This window comes from Eumetopias jubatus, unplaced genomic scaffold (genome assembly GCF_037043125.1).
Source record: "Eumetopias jubatus isolate StellerSeaLion01/CBP00866 unplaced genomic scaffold, mEumJub1_p1.0 scaffold_17, whole genome shotgun sequence".
Classification (NCBI taxonomy): domain Eukaryota; kingdom Metazoa; phylum Chordata; class Mammalia; order Carnivora; family Otariidae; genus Eumetopias; species Eumetopias jubatus.
In genome coordinates, this window is record NW_028274823.1 from 40,238,975 (window position 1) to 40,258,878 (window position 19,904).

Here is a 19,904-nt window from a genome sequence, read left to right on the forward strand (position 1 = left end):
TCATCAAGAATAGATTTGTTCCTGTTTTAAAATATTTTGTCACTGCATTTGGACATAGCAGTTACTTCAAATTTGGGCATTCTGGCTAAAGTCCCAGCTATGTGACTTAAGCTCTCTAGAACTCTGTAAGCCTTAGTTTCTGCTCTTAAAAGAAGGGGCTCGTGGTTAATATGGTAAGTAATAGAAATACTGAATTTCTGTGATGAACATGGAAAAAGCATAAGTTCTCAACAGATGATGATGGACCATAGAATGTGTTGCATATTTTAAAAGGGATAGTCAAAGGGAATATTACTAATATTATTGTTATGTTTACTTACAAATTAATGTTATAAAAATAAAATGTTGTATAACTAAAAAAATGTCAATAACTCTGCATACTTAAACTCTATTTAAGCATAATACTAATGATCATAATATTACACTTAGAATTTGAGGAACACATAAGAAGCATTGGCATCATATACCAAGTGAGTTACATGATTTATCTTAATTAAGTCTCATAAGAACATGAACAGGTAGATCCTATCATCTTCATTCTACAGAGGGTGAAAGTGAAATTCACAGAAATTAACTACCTTGCCAAATATTACTGATCTCTCAGAAGTTAGAAATCAGTATTGTGTATTGAACTCTGGGCCTTCTGATTCAAGAACCAACTGTAAACCACTTTACTATCTGCCTCTCCACCTTCTCTGATAGTCAAATAACTTAATCATGCTCCTCTAAAACCTTTGTGTTTCCTGATGTCTTCATTGTAGGTTAAGTACCCCAGTGACACTGCAGTGGAAAGACATGTCCATGGAAATGGGGAATGTTACAACTGTCCACGAATTCACTTTGGAGGGGTTTCCTGCCATCCAGCATCTGGGAAAGGTCCTCTTCCTGGTGCACCTGCTGGCGTACCTGGCATCCATTGCAGGCAATGCTGTCATAATCACCATCACCTCTGCAGACCCCCGGCTCCACACACCTATGTACTTTTTCCTCAGCATTTTCTCTTTCTTTGAGTGTTGCTTTACAAGTACTGTTATTCCTAAGTTGCTGGTCATCTTTCTTTTAGGCAGGCAAACTATTTCCTTTCCTGCCTGTTTCATACAAGCCTTTGTCTTTGTATTTCTGGGAGCAGCAGGTTTCCTCCTCATAGCAGTGATGTCTCTGGATCGGTATCTGGCCATTTGCAAGCCTTTGCATTACCCGACCATCATGAACCTGAAGACTTGCTTCCTCTTGGTCACTGCCTGCTTCGCTTTGGCCTTCCCTCTCATCACTGGTCTGGTAGTAAAGGTTTCCCAGTTACCCTTCTGTGGTCCCCATGTCATCCCCCACTTCTTCTGTGACATCGGCCCCCTGATTCATCTCTCCTGTTCTGACACCAGGTCTTTTGAAATGTTGACTTTTGTCCTCGCTTTGGTTATCCTTTTGACATCCCTTGTCATAACCACCATTGCCTACAGCAACATAGTAGTCACCATCATGCGACTCCCTTCAGCCAAGGAGCAACAGAAAGCTTTCTCCACCTGTTCATCTCACCTCATAGTCCTCTCTCTGATGTATGGCAGCTGTGTGTTTATATACATGAAACCAAAGCAAAGGAACAGGCTGGACTCCAACAGGGAGGCTGCCCTTGTGAACACGGTGGTGACCCCGCTGCTCAACCCTGTCATCTACACTCTGCGGAACAAGCAGGTCCACCGGGCTCTGAGGGAGACAATGCACAGAATGAAAATATCAAGATAAAAAAAAAAAAAAACACATGGCCTTGGAGTGGAAGGTTTCAGAGAACCATTTGTCTTCATTCTGGCCAATGTAGCAGTCCACAGAGTTGTAGTGCAGGGTCTCTGGCAGATCTCACTTGACCTTGCACATCCTTAGCAAAATGGAAATCTGTTTTTGCAAGGCTACATTATACCTTGATGTGCACACTATCTTCTCCCTAAATATTCCACATTTGATGACAATTAATTAATTGCAATATCCTTTACTGAATTTTTTCTTCCCTCTGATATAAAGATATGCTTGAAATTTCCTAAATTCCTAATTTATACACTTTTTATTTCACTTCTTTCTAGGCATAATCATGGCACAATGGACTGATGACTAACCAAAAGGCATCTAGATAATTAAAACAATAGAAGGTTGTTTATTACTTTCTGGTTATGAAGGAAATTATAGGAATACTACCAATGTTTCGGTCCATATTCCCTCCATGCCTAGCCCAAGGAAATAATGGTCATAGTACCCTTCACCTTAGATTATATATGGTTTGCATCAGATGTGCTATTCTTGGTCCTTAGCTTAGCTACATATGTATGTGTCAATCCCATGCTGGAGGGAAACAGAATTGTTCTCAGGCTTAGGTCATTCTCTAAAGAGAGGGAATGACCACACCATCCCATGGCTGACCAGCTCCTATTTCCTAAATTATTTATTTTAGCTCCAGCCCCTCAGACACATTATGCATATTTATGATTGGTTCCTATGCTAAAGCTGTTACCACAGATACATGTGTATATCAGTGGAAGGGAGCACTTATTGCTTCTTACTTCTTGTTCATACTTCTATAATTTCTTCCAAAATTCAAGTCATTTATTTATCTACTTCACATTACTAATGAAAATAAATTACTTAAACATTTTTCCTCATTGAATTGTGTTGTCAACTATAAGGTTATCTTCTGATTGATAATCTATTTTAAAACCAATATTTCCATTATCTCAATCCTTAAAACTTGTGTACTTTTTCCAACTATTTGACAGCTAGAATGTATCTATTTATTCTTCAAAAGAAACATTTCTAAAATGATTAAGACAATTTTTTATTTTGTTTCTCTTTAGCCAAACCCTGAGGTTAGATAATAATCACATATATGTTATGAAACACACAGTACACCATGAATAGATCCTACTTGGCCTGCATGGTCCTATTACAAAGTTCAGAATTCATCTGATAGACAATGAGGAAATATCAAACATGTCCTAAAAAAATCACAGATGATTAGCTGCATACATTGTATAAAAACGAGTTTGGAAGGGGCGGAGCAAGATGGCGGAGGAGTAGGAGACCTAAATTTCATCTGGTCCCAGGAATGCAGCTGGATAAGGATCAAACCATTCTGAACACCTACGAACTCAACAGGAAATCGAAGAAAAGAACAGCAGCAACTCTCTGAACAGAAAAGCGACCACTTTCTGGAAGGTAGGATGTGCGGAGAAGTGAATCCCAGGCAATATTCGGGAGGATAGACGGCGGGGGAGGGGGCCTCCGTCGGCCGCTTCTGGCAAGTGATAGAGCCGCGAAGCACAAAATTGGAACTTTTAGAAATCGGCTCCGCTGAGGGACGTCTCTCCAGTGGCTAAGCGGGGGGTGGAACCCTCACGGGACAGTGTGGTCTCAGGACCCTCGGGGTCACAGAAAGACCAGGGGTGCCTGAGTGTGGCAGACCTCCTGGGTATCAGAGCGGGGGAACCGGCTGCAGAGACGGAGCCGAGGCGCGGGCTCTCAGCTTGGGGTTGCCATAAACTGTGATTGGCCAAACAGTCGGGTGACTGCTCCTCCAGCAGGGACCCCACAAGCGGCAGAACCAGGGAGACTCCCCTTCCTCCCCCAGGAGGAGTGGCGTGGGAGCGCACCGCAGGGATCCTCTGGGTTTGGAGACTCCACACGGGGTCTGGTGCCAGAGATAGAAACACTCGGTCACAGGCCGGGTGAGCACGGAGTGCGGCCAGAGACCGGGGAGACGGGAGTGACTGCTTTTCTCTGGGGGCGCACTGAGGAGCGGGGCCCCAAGTTCTCGGCTCCTCTGGGGTAGAGATTGGGAGGCCGCCATTTTCATTCTCATCCTCCAAAGCCGAGCGGAAAGCTTCAGGGAACAAAAGCTCCCGAGAGCAAACCCAAGCAGATTACTTAGCCCGGACTGGCAAGGGCGGGGCAATTCCGCCTCCGGCAAAGACATTTGGGAACCATGGCAACAGGCCCCTCCCCCAGAAGATCAGCACGAACAGCCAGCCAAGACCAAGTTTACCGATCAATGAGAACGGGAGAACTCCAGCACTAGGGGAATACTGCACATAGAATTCATGGCTTTCCCCCCGATTCTTTAGTCTTTCAAAGTTAATTTGTTTAATTTTCTTTTTCTTTTCTTTTTTTTTGAATTTTTCTTTTTCCCTTTCTCAACCAACATCTTATCAATCCCTTTTTAAAAAAATCTTTTTTATTTTTCATTTTTGAGTCATAATCTATCCTTTGATAGTAGTTAACCTTATTTTTGGTATATATAAAGTTGTTTTCTCTTTAAAATTTTGGGATACAGTTTCTTCTAACAAACCAAAATATACCCTAAATCTCTAGTGTATGGCTTTGTTCTAGTCTCCTGCCTGATCACTTTCTCTCCCTTTTTCTTTTTTTAAATTCCTCTTCGTTCTTTTTTCAACCAACTTCTTATCAATTCCTTTTATAAAATCTTCTATAATTTTCATCTTTACAGTCATATTCCATCCCTTCATCATATTTACCCTTGTTTTGTACATACATGTTTTTCTTTCTTTAAAATTTTGGGAAGCACTTGCTTCTAACAGACCAAAATATGCCCAAAATCTAGTGTGTGGCGTTGATCTATGCACCACCCTGATCATATTTGATCATATTCTGTTTTTGGGGTTTTTTTTATCTTTTTGTTTTTCTTTCCTTCTTTCTTTCCCTTTCTTTCCCCCCGGTTTTAGGTTTCTTCTGATTTGTTTAGTGTATATTTTTCTGGGGTCGTTGTTACCCTGTTAGCACTTTATTCTCTCATTCATCTATTCTCCTCTGGACAAAATGACAAGACAGAAAAAATCACCTCAAAAAAAAAAAAGAACAAGAGGCAGTACCAGCTGCCAGGAACCTAATCAATAGAGATATTAGTAAGATGTTGGAACTAGAGTTCAGAATGATGATTTTTTTTTTCACCATCCTGAACTTTATTAAAGAAAAAGCACTGATGGTAAATCTCGAGAACATAGTCAATTTTTTAGGATTCTTCCCTTGAAAATGTGACATTTGACTTCCAAACACATGCCAGAGTGTACATGGTTCCCAATTGTACTAAGTAGGTGACAAGCTGAAATCCTAAAATGTTCATCTTCCAACTTTCCCCAGTCTGTGGTCTGTCTTTAGATCAACAATAATCGCCTGCACAGCTACTATGGTTTCATTAATTTTTGTCTGTAGTTCTCGGAGCTATTCTGTATGCAGCAATCACAGAATTTGAGCAGCTTCATTAAGAACTGCATCTCCTGTGTCAAAACCAAGAATATGTTTTTCTAAAGGAACAGGCAAGCCCTCTTTCGTTTGATTTGCTCTAGCAACTACATCCTGGGTCAGGGGCTCCTGGACCAAAATGCGAATTGCCTTAAGCATTATCAGATAATCATCATGACACTGAATCTGAAGAAGGTTAGCCAAAGCCATTACACCACCCTAAAAATCAGGATTATTTACATCCAAGTTGATCAATGGCTCTGCATTTTTAGCTGCATTGTCAGCATTTTTTGTACTATCGGGTACCAAGTCCTTGTATTTTTCAGCATTATCTCCATATTCAAGTCTAACAGCTAAACCAAGAAGCCAGGCAATTGCTTCTTGTTGATCTTGAATCTTGAAAGGACAGTTAACATCTTTGAGATACTGTGAAGAAAAAAATATCTCTTCAAAGAACTTGGGCCAGTCACTGCTGTGGATGTTTCTTAAATTAACCTCTGTCTTCAATCTTGTACTGCCTGACTTTCTGGTCCTCAAGCCAAACAATGAAGTTTTTTAAATTCTGTTTCATCTTTGCAGTTGAAGCCAGGCAGGTAGTGGTAGTCAAGGGCCATCAGCTTGCATCAGAACATGGTCCCCGCATCTCGCTCTGGTCCCCCGGGCTTCAGCTGGGAGAGGAGAGGTGAGGAGAAGCAGGGGGCGCAGGCACCTGCGATGCGGCAAAAGGGCCAAGAATGATGATTTTAAAGATACTAACTGGGCTTGAAAAAAGCATGGAAGATATTAGAGAAACCCTTTCTGGAGAAATAAAAGAACTAAAATCTAACCAACTCGAAATCAAAAAGGCTATTAATGAGGTGCAATAAAAAATGGAGGCTCTAACTGCTAGGATAAATGAGGCAGAAGAGAGAATTAGTGATATGGAAGACAAAATGATGGAAAATAAAGAAGCTGAGAAAAAGAGAGATAAACAACTAATGGATCACGAGGGCAGAATTCGAGAGATAAGCAATACCATAAGACAAAATAACATTAGAATAATTGGGATCCCAGAAGAAGAAGAAAGAGAGAGGGGGGCAGAAGGTATATTGGAGCAAATTACAGCAGAGACTTTCCCTAATTTGGGGAAGGAAACAGGCATCAAAATCCAGGAGGCAGAGAGAACTCCCCTCAAAATCAATAAAAATAGGTCAACACCCCAACATCTAATTGTAAAACTTAGAAATCTCAGAGACAAAGAGAAAATCCTGAGAGCAGCTCAGACAAGATATCTGTAACCTACAATGGTAGAAACTTTAGATTGACAACAGACCTATCCACAGTGACCTGGCAGGACAGAAAGGACTGGCATGATATCTTCAGAGCACTAAATGAGAAAAATATGACAGCCAAAAATATTATATCCAGCTAGGCTGTCATTGAAAATAGGAGGAGAGATAAAAAGCTTCCAGGACAAACAAAAACTAAAGGAATTGGCAAACATGAAACCAGCCCTCCAAGAAATATTGAAAGGGCTCCTCTAAGCAAAGAGAGCCTAAAAGTAACATAGACCAGAAAGGAACACAGACAATATACAGTAACAGTCACCTTACAGGCAATACAATGGCACTAAATTCATATCTTTCAATAGTTACCCTGAATGTAAATGGGCTCAATGCCCCAATCAAAAGACACAGGCTATCAGATTGGATAAAAAAAAAAAAGACCCATTGATATGCTGTCGGCAAGACACTCATTTTAGACCCAAAGACACATCCAGATTGAAAGTGAGGGGGTGGAAAACAATTTACCATGCTCATGGACACCAAAAGAAAGCTGGGGTGGCAATCCTTCTATTAGACAAATTAGATTTTAAAACAAAGACTATAATAAGAGATGAGGAAGGACACTATATCCTACTTAAAGGGTCTCTCCAACAAGAAGATCTAACAATTGTAAATATCTATGCCCCTAACATGGGAGCAGCCAATTATATAAGCCAGTTAATAACAAAAGCAAAGAAATACACCGAAAAAAATACAATAATAGTGGGGGACTTTAACACCCCCCTCACTGAAATGGACAGATCATCTAAGCAAAAGATCAACAAAGAAATAAAGATTTTAAATGACACACTTGACCAAATGGACTTCACAGATCTATTCAGAACATTCCATCACAAAGCAACAGAATACACATTCTTTTCTAGTGCCCATGGAACATTGTCCAGAATAGATCACATCCTAGGTCACAAATCAGGTCTCAACTGGTACCAAATGATTGGGATCACTCCCTGCATATTTTCAGATCATAATGCTTTGAAACTAGAACTCAATCACAAGAGGAAAGTCAGAAAGAACTCAAATACATGGAGGCTAAAGAGCATCCTACTAAAGAATGAATGGGTCAACCAGGAAATTAAAAAAGAATTTAAAAAAATTCATGGAAACCAATGAAAATGAAAACACAACTGTTCAAAATCTTTGTGATGCAGCAAAGGCAGTCCTAAGAGGTAAAAATACAAGCCTTTCTCAAGAAACAAGAAAGGTCTCAAATACACAACCTAACCCTACACCTAAAAGAGCTGGAGAAAGAACAGCAAATAAAACCTAAACCCAGCACGAGAAGAGAAATAATAAAGATCAGAGCAGAAATCAATGAAATAGAAACAAAAAGAACAGTAGAACAGATCAATGAAACTAGGAGCTGGTTCTTTGAAAGATTAATAAGATTGATAAACCCCTGGCCAGACTTATCGAAAACAAAAGAGAAATGACCCAAATCAACAAAATCATGAATGAAAGAGGAGAGATCACAACCAACACCAAAGAAATACAATTATAAGAACATATTATGAGCAACTGTATGCCAGGAAATTAGATAATCTGGAAGAAATGGATGCCTTCCTAGAGATGTATCAACTACCAAAACTGACCAGGAAGAAATAGAAAACCTGAACAGACCTATAACCACTAAGAAAATTGAAGCAGTCACCAAAAATCTCCCAACAAACAAAAGCCCAGGGCCAGATGGCTTCCCAGGGAAGAATTAATACCTATTCTCCTGAAACTATTCCAAAATATAGAAATGGAAGGAAAACTTCCAAACTCATTTTATGAGGCCACCATTACCTTGATCCCAAAACCAGACAAAGACCCCATCAAAAAGGAGAATTACAGACCAATATCTCTGATGAATATGGATACAAAAATTCTCACCAAAATACTAGCCAGTAGGATCCAACAGTACATTAAAAGGATTATTCACCTGGACCAAGTGGGATTTATCCCTAGCCTGCAAGGTTGGTTTAGCATCCACAAATCAATCAATGTGATACATTATATTAATCAAAGAAAGAACAAGAACCATATGATCCTCTCAATAAGATGCAGAAAAAGCATTTGACAAAGTACAGCATCCTTTCTTGATCAAAACTCTTCAGAGTATAGGGATAGAGGGTACATACCTCAATATCATAAAAGCCATCTATGAAAAACCTACAGCGAATATCATTCTCAATGGGGAAAAACTGAGAGCTTTCCCCCTAAGGTCAGGAACACAGCAGGGATGTCCATTATCACCACTACTTTTCAACATAGTACTAGAAGTCCTAGCCACAGCAATCAGACAACTAAAAGAAATAAAAGGCATCCGAATCAGCAAAGAAGTCAAACTCCACTCTCTGCAGCTGATATACTTTATGTGGAAAACCCAAAAGACTCCACCCCAAAACGGTTAGAACTTATACAGGAATTCAGTAAAATGGCAGGATATACAATCAATGCACAGAAATCGTGGCATTCCTATACACCAACAACAAGACAGAAGAAAGTATAATTAAGGAGTCGATCCCATTTACAATTGCACCCAAAACCATAAGATACTTAGGAATAAACTTAACCAAAGAGGCAAAGGATCTGTACTCAGAAAACTATAAAATACTCATGAAAGAAACTGAGGAAGACACAAAGAAATGGAAAAATGTTCCATGCTCACAGACAGGAAGAACAAATATTGTGAAGATGTCAAAGCTACCTAGAGCAATATACACATTCAATGCAACCCCCATCAAAATACCATGAGCTTTTTCAAAAAAATGGAACAAATAATCCTAAAATTTGTATGGAACCAGAAGAGACCCCGAATAGCCAGAGGAATGTTGATAAAGAAAAGCAAAGCTGGTGGCATCACAATTCCGGACTTCCAGCTCTATTACAAAGCTGTCATCATCAAGACAGTATGGTACTGGCACAAAAACAGACACATAGATCAATGGAACAGAATAGAGAGCCCAGAAATGGACCCTCAACTCTATGGTCAACTCATCTTTGACAAAGCAGGAAAGAATGTCCAATGGCAAAAAGACAGTCTCTTCAACAAATGGTGTTGGGAAAATTGGACAGCCACATGCAGAAAAAGGAAACTGGACCATTTCCTTACACCACACACAAAAACAGACTCAAAATGGTTGAAAGACCTCAGTGTGAGACAGCAGTCCATCAACATCCTAAAGGAGAACACAGGCAGCAACCTCTTCAACCTCAGCCTCAGCAACTTCTTCCTAGAAACATCGCCAAAGGCAAGGGAAGCAAGAGCAAAAATGAACTATTGGGATTTCATCAAGATAAAAAGCTTTTGCACAGCAAAAGAAACAGTCCACAAAACCAAAAGACAACCGACAGAATGGGAGAAAATGCTTGCAAATGACATATCAGATAAAGGGCTAGTATCCAAAATCTATGAAGAACTTCTTAAACAAAGCACCTAAAGAACAAATGATCCAATCAAGAAATGGGCAGAAGACACGAACATACATTTTCCAAAGAGGACCTCCAAATGGCCAACAGACACATGAAAAAGTGCTCAACATCGCTCAGCATCAGGGAAATCCAAAACAAAACGTAATAATTCACAGCACTCACTATAGTACATACCCTCCCCAATGTCTTCACCTAGCCACCCCATCCCTCCCACCCCCCACCACTCCAGCAACACTCAGTTTGTTTCCTGAGATTAAGAATTCCTCATATCAGTGAGATCATATGATACTTCTTCTCTGATTGACTTATTTCGCTCAGCATAATACCCTCCAGTTCCAACCACATTGTTGCAAATGGCAAGATCTCATTCCTTTTGATGGCTGCATAATATTCCATTGCATATATATACCACATCTTCTTTATCCATTCATCCGTCAATGGACATCTTGGCTCTTTCCACACTTTGGCTATTGTGGACATTGCTGCTATAAACATCGGGGTGCACATACCCTTTCGAATCCCTACATTTGTTTCTTTGGTGTAAAAACCCAGTAGTGCAATTGCTGGATCATATGGTAGCTCTATTTTCAACTTTTTGAGGAACCTCCATACTGTGTTCCAGAGTGGCTGCACCAGCTTGCATTCCCACCAACAGTGTAGGAGGGTTCCCCTTTCTCCGCATCCCCGCCATTATATCTTAAAAAAAAAAAAAAAAAGATAGCAGGAGGGGAAGAATGAAGGGGGGGAAATTGGAGGGGGAGACGAACCATGAGTGACTATGGAGTGAAAAACAAACTGAGGGTTCTAGAGGGGAGGGGGGTGGGGGGGTGGGTTATCCTGGGAATGGGTATTAAGGAAGAGGCACATTCGGCATGGAGCACTGGATGTTATACACAAACAATGAATCATGGAACACTACATCAAAAACTAATGATGCAATGTATGGTGATTAACTTAACATAATAATAATAATAAAAAAAGAAATGTATAGCAAAAAAAAAGAAATCTGAATGAGATACCACCTCACTCCAGTCAGAATGGCTAAAATTAACAAGTCAGGAAACTACAGGTGTTGGTGGGGATGCGGAGAAAGGGGAACCCTCCTACACTGTTGGTGGGAATGCAAGCTGGTGCAGCCACTCTGGAAAACAGTACGGAAGTTCCTCAAAAAGTTGAAAATAGAGCTACCATACGATCCAGCATAGTGCACTACGGGGTATTTACCCCAAAGATACAAATGTAGGGATCTGAAGGGTACATGCACCCCAATGTTTATAGCAGCAATGTCCACAGTAGCCAAACAATGGAAAGAGTCAAGATGTCTATCGACAGATGAATGGATAAAGAAGATGTGGTATATCTATATATACAATGGGATATTAGGCAGCCATCAAAAGGAATGAAATCTTGCCATTTGCAACGATGTGGATGGAACTGGAGGGTATTATGCGAGGGAAATAAGTCAATCAGAGAAAGACGTGTATCATATGATCTCACTGATATGAGGAATTCTTAATCTCAGGAAAGAAACTGAGGGTGGCTGGAGTGGTGGGGGGTGGGAGGGATGGGGTGGCTGGTTGATGGACACTGGGGAGGGTATGTGCTATGGTGAGTGCTGTGAATTGTGTAAGACTGTTGAATCACAGACCTGTACCTCTGAAAAAATAATTCATTACATATTAAAAAAAAAAAAGAAGATAGCAGGAAGGGAAAAATGAAGGGGGGCGGGAATCAGAGGGGGAGACAAACCATGAGAGACTATGAAATCTGAGAAACAAACTGAGGGTTCTAGAGAGGAGGGGGTGGGGGATGGGTTAGCCTGGTGATGGGTATTAAAGAGGACACGTACTGAGTGGAGCAGTGGGTGTAATACACAAACAATGAATCATGGAACACTACATCAAAACCTAATGATGTAATGTATGGTGATTAATATAATAAAATAAAAAAAAGCTTGGAAAAGCCAAGATCAGAGTAGGAAAGTATGTATAGACAGTGTTACAGGAATTGGAAGAAAGAGAATGATGGTTTATGGAGGTGGCGGTGTGAAAGGAATGCAAATGGACCAAGTAGACTTTGAATCATTTGCACTGGACAAGTCTGGTGCTGCCTTCAACTAACTGGTCAACTTCCAAAAACACCTAAGTCACCTCCATAAAATATGGAGACTGAGCCAGATAATCTCTAGGATCCACTTGAAAATACTCATAGTCATAGCAACGAGATGCTGCATGAACATGGAAATAATTGTCCACCCCAAGAGTTGAATTATGGAAGAGTGTTGTGAAGTGGTCGAAGTTCAGGAATGTAGAGAATAAATCAAAGAATTGTGGTCAAAGTACTGAAAAGAATGTGAGCCTCCCCAAGGTTTTAGTCAGAATTTGATAATAATTTATTATACTTAAACTAGATAAATGCACTTTATATTACTTTGAGATAGACTATGATTGAAGAGTGAGTTTGACAAACACAAAAATGAATACCAGAAATCTAATACTTAGTCTATAAATCCAGGATGGTCATTACCAGCCATAGATCATACCCAGTGAAGGACAAACCCTAATGTGGAGATTAATGCACTAGATTGTGGTCCTATAAAATGTTTTATTGAGACAAATCCCTGAACAAATTCTGTGTTGAAGATACATCCAATCATAAAAATTAAACCACTTAGTTGATTAATGATGGACATACAAAAAGCTGTAGATACTTAATGTATAGAAACTGATGTGTTCAGAGATATGTATACACCCTTGAAATCATCATCACTACCAATACCATACCTATCTATCACCTCCAAAAATATCTTCCTAGCCACTTTTGTTGATTTTTTTTTATCATTACATGGTAGACAAAAGCACTTAATTTAAGATATTACCTATTAGCGAAATTTTAAGTAGGCAATAAACTATTAATAATCATAGGCCCTATGTTATTCAGAACTCCAGAACTTATTTATTATGTGTCACTGGAACTTGATTAATATCTCTCTAATTCGCCCCCCTCAGCCCCTGACAACTACCATTCTACACTCTGCTTCCATGTATTTGTTTAGATTCCACATATAAGTGAGGTTATGCAGTGTTTGTCTTTCCATTTCAGGCCTATTTTACTTAGAATAGTGTTCACGTATATCCATGTTGTTGCAAGTGGCAGGATCTTCTTTATAAAGGCTGAATGATACTCCATAATATATGTATGCCACATTTTATTTTTTAAATTTATTTTTAAAGATTTTATTTATTTATTTGACAGAGAGAGACACAGTGAGAGAGGAAACACAAGCAAGGGGAGTGGCAGGCAGAGGGAGAAGCAGGCTTCCTGTGGAGCAGGGAGCCCGATGCGGGGCTCAATCCCAGGACCCTGGGATCATGACCTGAGCTGAAGGCAGACGCTTAACAACTGAGCCACCCAGGCACCCCTGCCACATTTTATTTATCCATTCTTCTTTACATGAACTTTTAGGTTATTTCCACATCGTAGCGACTGTGAAAACTGCTGCAGTGAACGTGGGAGTACAGATATCTCTTTGAGATCCATATTTCAATTCCTTTGGATATATACCCAGAGGTGGGATTGCTGGATCAAATGGTAATTCTATTTTGAAATGTATAAGGAAACACTATATTGTTTACCAGAGTGGCTGCACCAATTTACATTTTAATTAATAGTGTAAAGCATTCCTTTTTTCTCCACATCCTTCCTAACACTTCTTACCCTTTGTGGGGTTTTTTGGTAGTAGCCATACAAAGAAGTGTGAAGTGATATCTCATTGTGGTTTTACTTGTATTTTTCCCCTAGTGATGTCTGCATTTCCCTTAGTGATGGTGAGCATCTTTTCATGTCCTTGTTGGCCATTTGTATGTCTTCTTTAGAAAGATGTCTATTCAGTTTCTCTGCCCAATTTTTCCACTTTCTTTAAGTTTTTATTTAAATTTCAGTTAGTTAATATACAGTGTAATATTAGTTTCAGGTGTACAATTTAGTGATTCAACACTTACATACAACACCCAGAGCTCATCGTGACAACTGCACTCCTTAATCCCTATCCCTTATTTCACCCATCCCTCCACCCACCTCCCCTCTGGTAACCATCAGTTTGTTCTCTAGAGTTAAAAGTCTATTTCTTGGTTTTCCTCTCTCTTTATTCCCCCTATGCTCCATTTTGTTTCTTAAATTCCACATAAGTGGAATCACATGGTATTTGTCTTTCTCTGACTGACATTTCACTTAGCATAACACCCTTAGCTCCATCCACATCTTTCAAATGGCAAGATTTCATTCTTTTTGATGGGTGAGTAATATTCCATTGTATGTATGTATGTGTATATATATATATATATATATATATGCCACATCCTCTTTATCCATTCAGCAATCAACAGATATTTGGGCTCTTACTATAACTTGACTATTGTAGATAATGCTGCTATACATATTGGGGGGCATGTATCTCTTCAAATTAGTATTTTTGTATCCTTTAGGTAAATACTTAGTAGTGCAATTGTTGATGATAACGTACTTCTATTTCTAACTTTTTGAGGAACCTCCATACTGTTTCCCAGAGTGGTTTAAGCAGTTTACATTCCCACCAACAGTGTAAGAAGGTTCCCCTTTCCCCACATCTTCACCAACAACTGATGTTTCTTGCACTGTTGTTGTTAGCCATTCTGAGAGGTGTGAGGTGGTATCTCATTGTAGTTTTGATTTGTACTTCTGTAGTGATGAATGATATTGAGTATCTTTTCATGTGTCTGTTGGCCAACTGTATGTAATCTCTGAAAAAAATGGTTTATCACATCTTCTGCACATTTTTTAATTGGGCTATTCATTTTCTGGATGTTGAGTTTTATAAGTTCTTTATAAATTTTATATATTAACTTTATCAGATATGTCATTTGCAAATTATCTTCTCCTTTTTTTAAAAGATATTTATTTATTTATTTATTTGAGAGAGAGAGAATGAGAGAGAGAGAGAGCTTGAGAGGGGGAGGGTCAGAGGGAGAGCCGACTCCCTGCTGAGCAGGAAGCCTGATGCAGGACTTGATCCTGGGACTCCAGAATCATGACCTGAACTGAAGGCAGCTGCTTAACCAACTGAGCCACCCTGGCGCCTGCAAATATCTTCTCCTATTCCATAGGCTGCCTTTTAGTTTGTTGACTGTTTCCTTCACTGTGCAGAAGCTTACCCAAAGCAATCTACACATTTAATGCAGTCCCTATCAAAATGCCAACAGTATTTTTCACAGAGCTAAATCAAAGAATCCTAAAATTTGTATGGAACCACAAAAGCTCCCAAATAGCCAAAGCAACCTTGAAAAAGAAAAGCAAAGCTGGAGGTATCATAATTCCAGACTTCAAGTTATATTAAAAAGCTATAGTGATCAAAACAGTATGGTGATGGCACAAAAATAGACACATAGATCAATGGACACACAGTTGATTAGTCTACAACTACATGTCAACTTATCTTGGACAAAGCAGGAAGGAATATTCAATGGGAAAAAGACAGTCTCTTCAACAAATGGTATTGGAAAAACTGGGCCGCAACTTGCAGAAGAATGAAACTAGACCATGTTCTTACACCATACACAAAAATAAATCCAAAATGGATGAAAGACCTACATGTGAGATATGAAACCATAAAAATCCTAGAGGAGAACACAGACCATAACCTCTTTGACATCAGCCAGAGCAACTCCTTATTAGGTACGTCTCCTGAGGGAAGTGAAACAAAAGGAAAAATAAACTATTGGGACTACATCAAAATAAAAAGCTTCAGGTACAGAAAGAGAGAGGGAGAGAGAGAGAACATTCTCTTAACTAGAGAGCAAACTTATGGTTACCAAGGAGGAGGTGGGTGGGGGGAATGGGTTAAATAGATGATGGGGATTAAGGAATGCACTTTTGATGAGCACTGCGTGTTCTATTTAATGTCAAATCACTAAATTGCACACCTGAAACTAATATTACACTGTATGTTAACTAACTAGAATTTAAATAAAAACTTAAAAAAAAAAACAAAAACACTGTGTCATTGATGAAGAACCAAAGACTACAGACATTTCAAGATGTGGAACCCTTTGGGCAGCCACTGAAAGCACATAGCTAGATACTTAGATACATAGATAGGTAAAATAGGACACTGAATTTTCCCACTACCTTTTTGCTTATATAGCTGCACATGTCCTCATTAATAGTTCTATAATTCTTAGATGGTAGAAGGCCTTTCAATTCAATTTCTTTTTCAGGGATGTTTTGTTTTACCTCAATGGCATAAGCTTGTTGTTGACCCTAAGCTTATCGGTTTTTCTAAGCCCATCTGAAAATGTTCAGCCATATATTGGAGGTTCCCCAGATCTACAATTTCTCATACAATTTTCTGACCAAGTTCCCTATTTCAGGTTTTAGACCATTTATACAAAGAGAGGACAGGGATCTTTCCATGTTAGCATGGAGTCCACCCAGAATATTGTTTAAAAGTTTCTTGAAACAGAATTCTAGAATCTTCTCTAGAGTTGTCTTTTTTGTTTTTTATAACTGTAGCTGTTCAAAAATGACCTACTCTTCCTTTCTTACTGTATCAAGGCCTTGTTAGGTGTTTTCTGTGATGGAATTTTTAAAACCATTTTAACTCTCCCACATGCTAGTTTTCAATACATTTTGTCTTTATCTGAGCAAGATTAAGTGGTCTAGATCTAAAATCCCTGGCCAGTAAATGACTAATACAATTCAAAATCCCATAGCAATGCTTTGGTTTTTCTGTGGTTTTGGAAGTCTTTAATTATGGCTCTAATATGACTCTTATATTCATCTTCCACTGATATACCTTCTGGCAATCTGAACAGAGGAATGACCTATTAAATCAGTAGTCTTCTAGGTAAGACCTTGAGGAAAGTAGTCTAAGTTGTGAAATCACAGCTGATAGAACATAAGCCACAGTGAGGACCAGTGTATGATGATACGAATGAAGTGTGTTCTTAACTTTAGCTTTTCCCAGAGAATTTTTGAGGAAGCCTGTAATGGAATAAAAATTCTGTTTTGAGCCCCCAGCATACCAATCTAAAAAACTGCCTTCTGAATATTGGTATGTTTCCTTCTTTCCAGAAGCTACTCTAAAATGTTTTTGTCTTTGCCATTTGAAAAGTTCCCCATAATGGTCTTTGCAGTTCTAAATTACACATAGTGAAATTGTGCTATTTTAGAATTTAAGCACAAGAATTATGATTATAGTGAGAATACATATGAGTTCTGCTTGAACGTTTGATGTGGGCACAGAGAGACTCCTTGTGACACAGAAAAAGAACATGTTTCCATAGCCAACATCCAGGGGTCCTTATGAAATGGTGTGTCAGGCTTTTGATTTCAAAACTACACAGTTAATAGCCTAAAAATCATTAGCTCTTGTGTAAGAGAACTAAGAATGAAGACCTCTTATGTTAAAGTGCTTCTAAACAGATAAGACAGAACCTTCCCCCTGAGTGTTTTTTAGAGGAAGGGTTTATTGTTCCAGCAGTAAACAAAAGCAAAAACTGGCCTAACAGCATCTTCCCCAAAGCCAGCTGAATGGTGAGAGTAAGAAAATCCCCATCACTGAAGGCTCAAAAAAAGCTTCCCTTTTAACATTCAAGCTAGGGTCAAACAAAATAGTCAAGGAAAAGGAGAGATAACATCAGAACTTGGTTAATAACAGTGAAAGGAAATGACAGTATAGAAAGGTAGTACTTTTCCCAGGAGGAGAGTTTCTATCACAAATTCCTATTTATAATTTTCAAAAACTAAGTAATCCAATAAAGCATGTGGGAGTGCATGAGGACTTACACACCACCAGTCCTAGGAAAACAAAATAAATGCAACTCAATCACTGGTAAGAAGCTCCATTAAAGAACTGAAAGCTTCAGATGACCAATGGGGACATACATCAATTGTGATTGGGCTGAAATGGCCCAAGTCAATCCAATAAAAGGAACCAGAGCTCTTTGGAAAATGTAAATGTAAAAACATTTACAATGTTGCTACAGGAAAGATCAAGATGAGCTTGGAGCTCCTGTGTGATGTTAGGAGGTGCCCCCAGAATAACGGAGACAGGTCGAAAGGCACAGGAGCTAACTTGAAGGGGCTTCCAGTGGCCATATATGGAACAGTTTGAGCAACACAAGGAACAGTGCTACTAATAGATATAGACCTTAAATAAAACAAATATCCATGAGTCCATCCATGCTGATATGGGTAAAGAATTGAATTAAAAAACAGATAGTGGGAGAAGGAAAACCACTTCCTTACAGTAGAATTCTAATAAGTGTAGATGGAATGATGGAAATAGAACATCACCATTTGAAAAATACCACAGTAATAATTGTTTCAGGCAAGAATCACTACTGGATACTAAATGAGTGGGCAAGAATACAAGGATGGAATATTTACATAGTCTCAAAGCATCTTCCAATAAGACACTAATTAGTAACTTTACTAATTTTAAACAGACAACACTTTAACTAAGTGATTACCTATAACTAACAGTAAAGTAACATCACCAGTAATAAGATATGGTGACATTATATGCCTGAGAAAGGCACAACGTCATTTTTATACTATTTTTGACAAAAATGCACAAACTAACTTTAATCAGACAAATGCACATTGAACATCATTGTATAGAATAAATAGCACTCTTCAAGAGTATCAAAGTCATGAAAATCAATGAAATATGGAAGAAATTATCCCAGATCAGAGAAGGTCTAGGAAGCAAGAAACTATACACAGATGCAACACATGCTCTAGATTGGATTTTGGAGCAGTAGAAGGGCATTTAGTAGGATGTCTGACAAAATATGAATAAGATCTGCAAATAAAATGTTAATTTCCTGGTTTTGATCATTACTCTCTAGTTATATGTTAATATTTTAGGACGCTGTATAAAAGGTATATGAGAATTCCTTGGGTTCAGTTTGCAACTTTTTTTGGTAAGTCAAGTTATTTCAAATGAAAAGTTAAATAAAAAGTTTAAGAGAATAAAGCAAGTTTAAAATTAATGTAATCAATATGGGTGTCTGGGTGGCTCAGCCGGTTAAAGCATTTGCCTTTGGCTCAGGTCATGATCCCAGAGTACCAGGATCAAGCCTGCAATTGGACTCCCTGCTCAGTGGGGAGTCTGCTTCTCCCTGTGACCCTCCCCCATCTCATGCTCCCACTCGCTCTCTCAAATAAATAAATAAATATCTTTAAAATTAATGTAATCCATATGATCTGACATTTATAAAAAGAAAATACCCATTAAATATACTAAAGTATAGTTAACACATGAGTATTCAAGCACATGAGTATTTAAGGAGACTACAAACTCCACCATTAACACAGGCTTCATGAAGGGACTGTGTTCAGATGGAGACGGGAAGGGAAAGGAGAGATTAGTCACTTTTTCTCTAAACACTTTGTGAGTAAAGGACTAATAAAATCCATTCTCCTTCTCTAAGGACAGATTTACTTTGGACTAACTTTCCAACTCTGTTCCAATGGAAATCTTACAAAGGTGGTGTGGCATATAAACTCTCAGGTGGCCTCCAATTATCCCCACCTCCTGGTTTTCACACTCTTGTGTAATATCCTTCCACTGAGTATGGGCAAGACTTGCAACTTACTTATCATGTAACACTATAAATTTCCCTGGAAACACCACTTTAGCTCCATCCCACAGATTTTGATGTTATGTTCATTTTTCATTCAGTTCAAAATATGAAAATATTTTCCTTCATACATCCTATTGGTAATAAATAAATAACAGATTGGAATAAATAACTAATTTCTTTTTGGCCAAGAAATTTTTTGAAATGTATTATTTAATTTCTAAGTACCTGAAAATTTTCTGGTTATCTTTCGTTATTAATTTTTAGTTTAACACAAATATGGTCAGAGAATATATATAATTTG

The 19,904-nt window shown here is 38.7% G+C and overlaps 1 protein-coding gene and 1 pseudogene across 1 annotated transcript; one reads left to right on the forward strand and one right to left on the reverse strand.

The window, feature by feature from the left end:
* Positions 1 to 780: 780 nt before the first annotated feature.
* Positions 781 to 1,740, forward strand: LOC114205480 (olfactory receptor 6C75-like). The gene has a single exon (XM_028098986.2). It carries the CDS (start codon positions 796 to 798, stop codon positions 1,738 to 1,740), a length of 945 nt encoding a protein of 314 aa, XP_027954787.1. The 5' UTR covers positions 781 to 795.
* Positions 1,741 to 5,115: 3,375 nt separating this feature from the next.
* LOC114205479 (tRNA-splicing ligase complex subunit RTRAF pseudogene) lies at positions 5,116 to 5,870 on the reverse strand (annotated as a pseudogene).
* Positions 5,871 to 19,904: the final 14,034 nt, after the last annotated feature.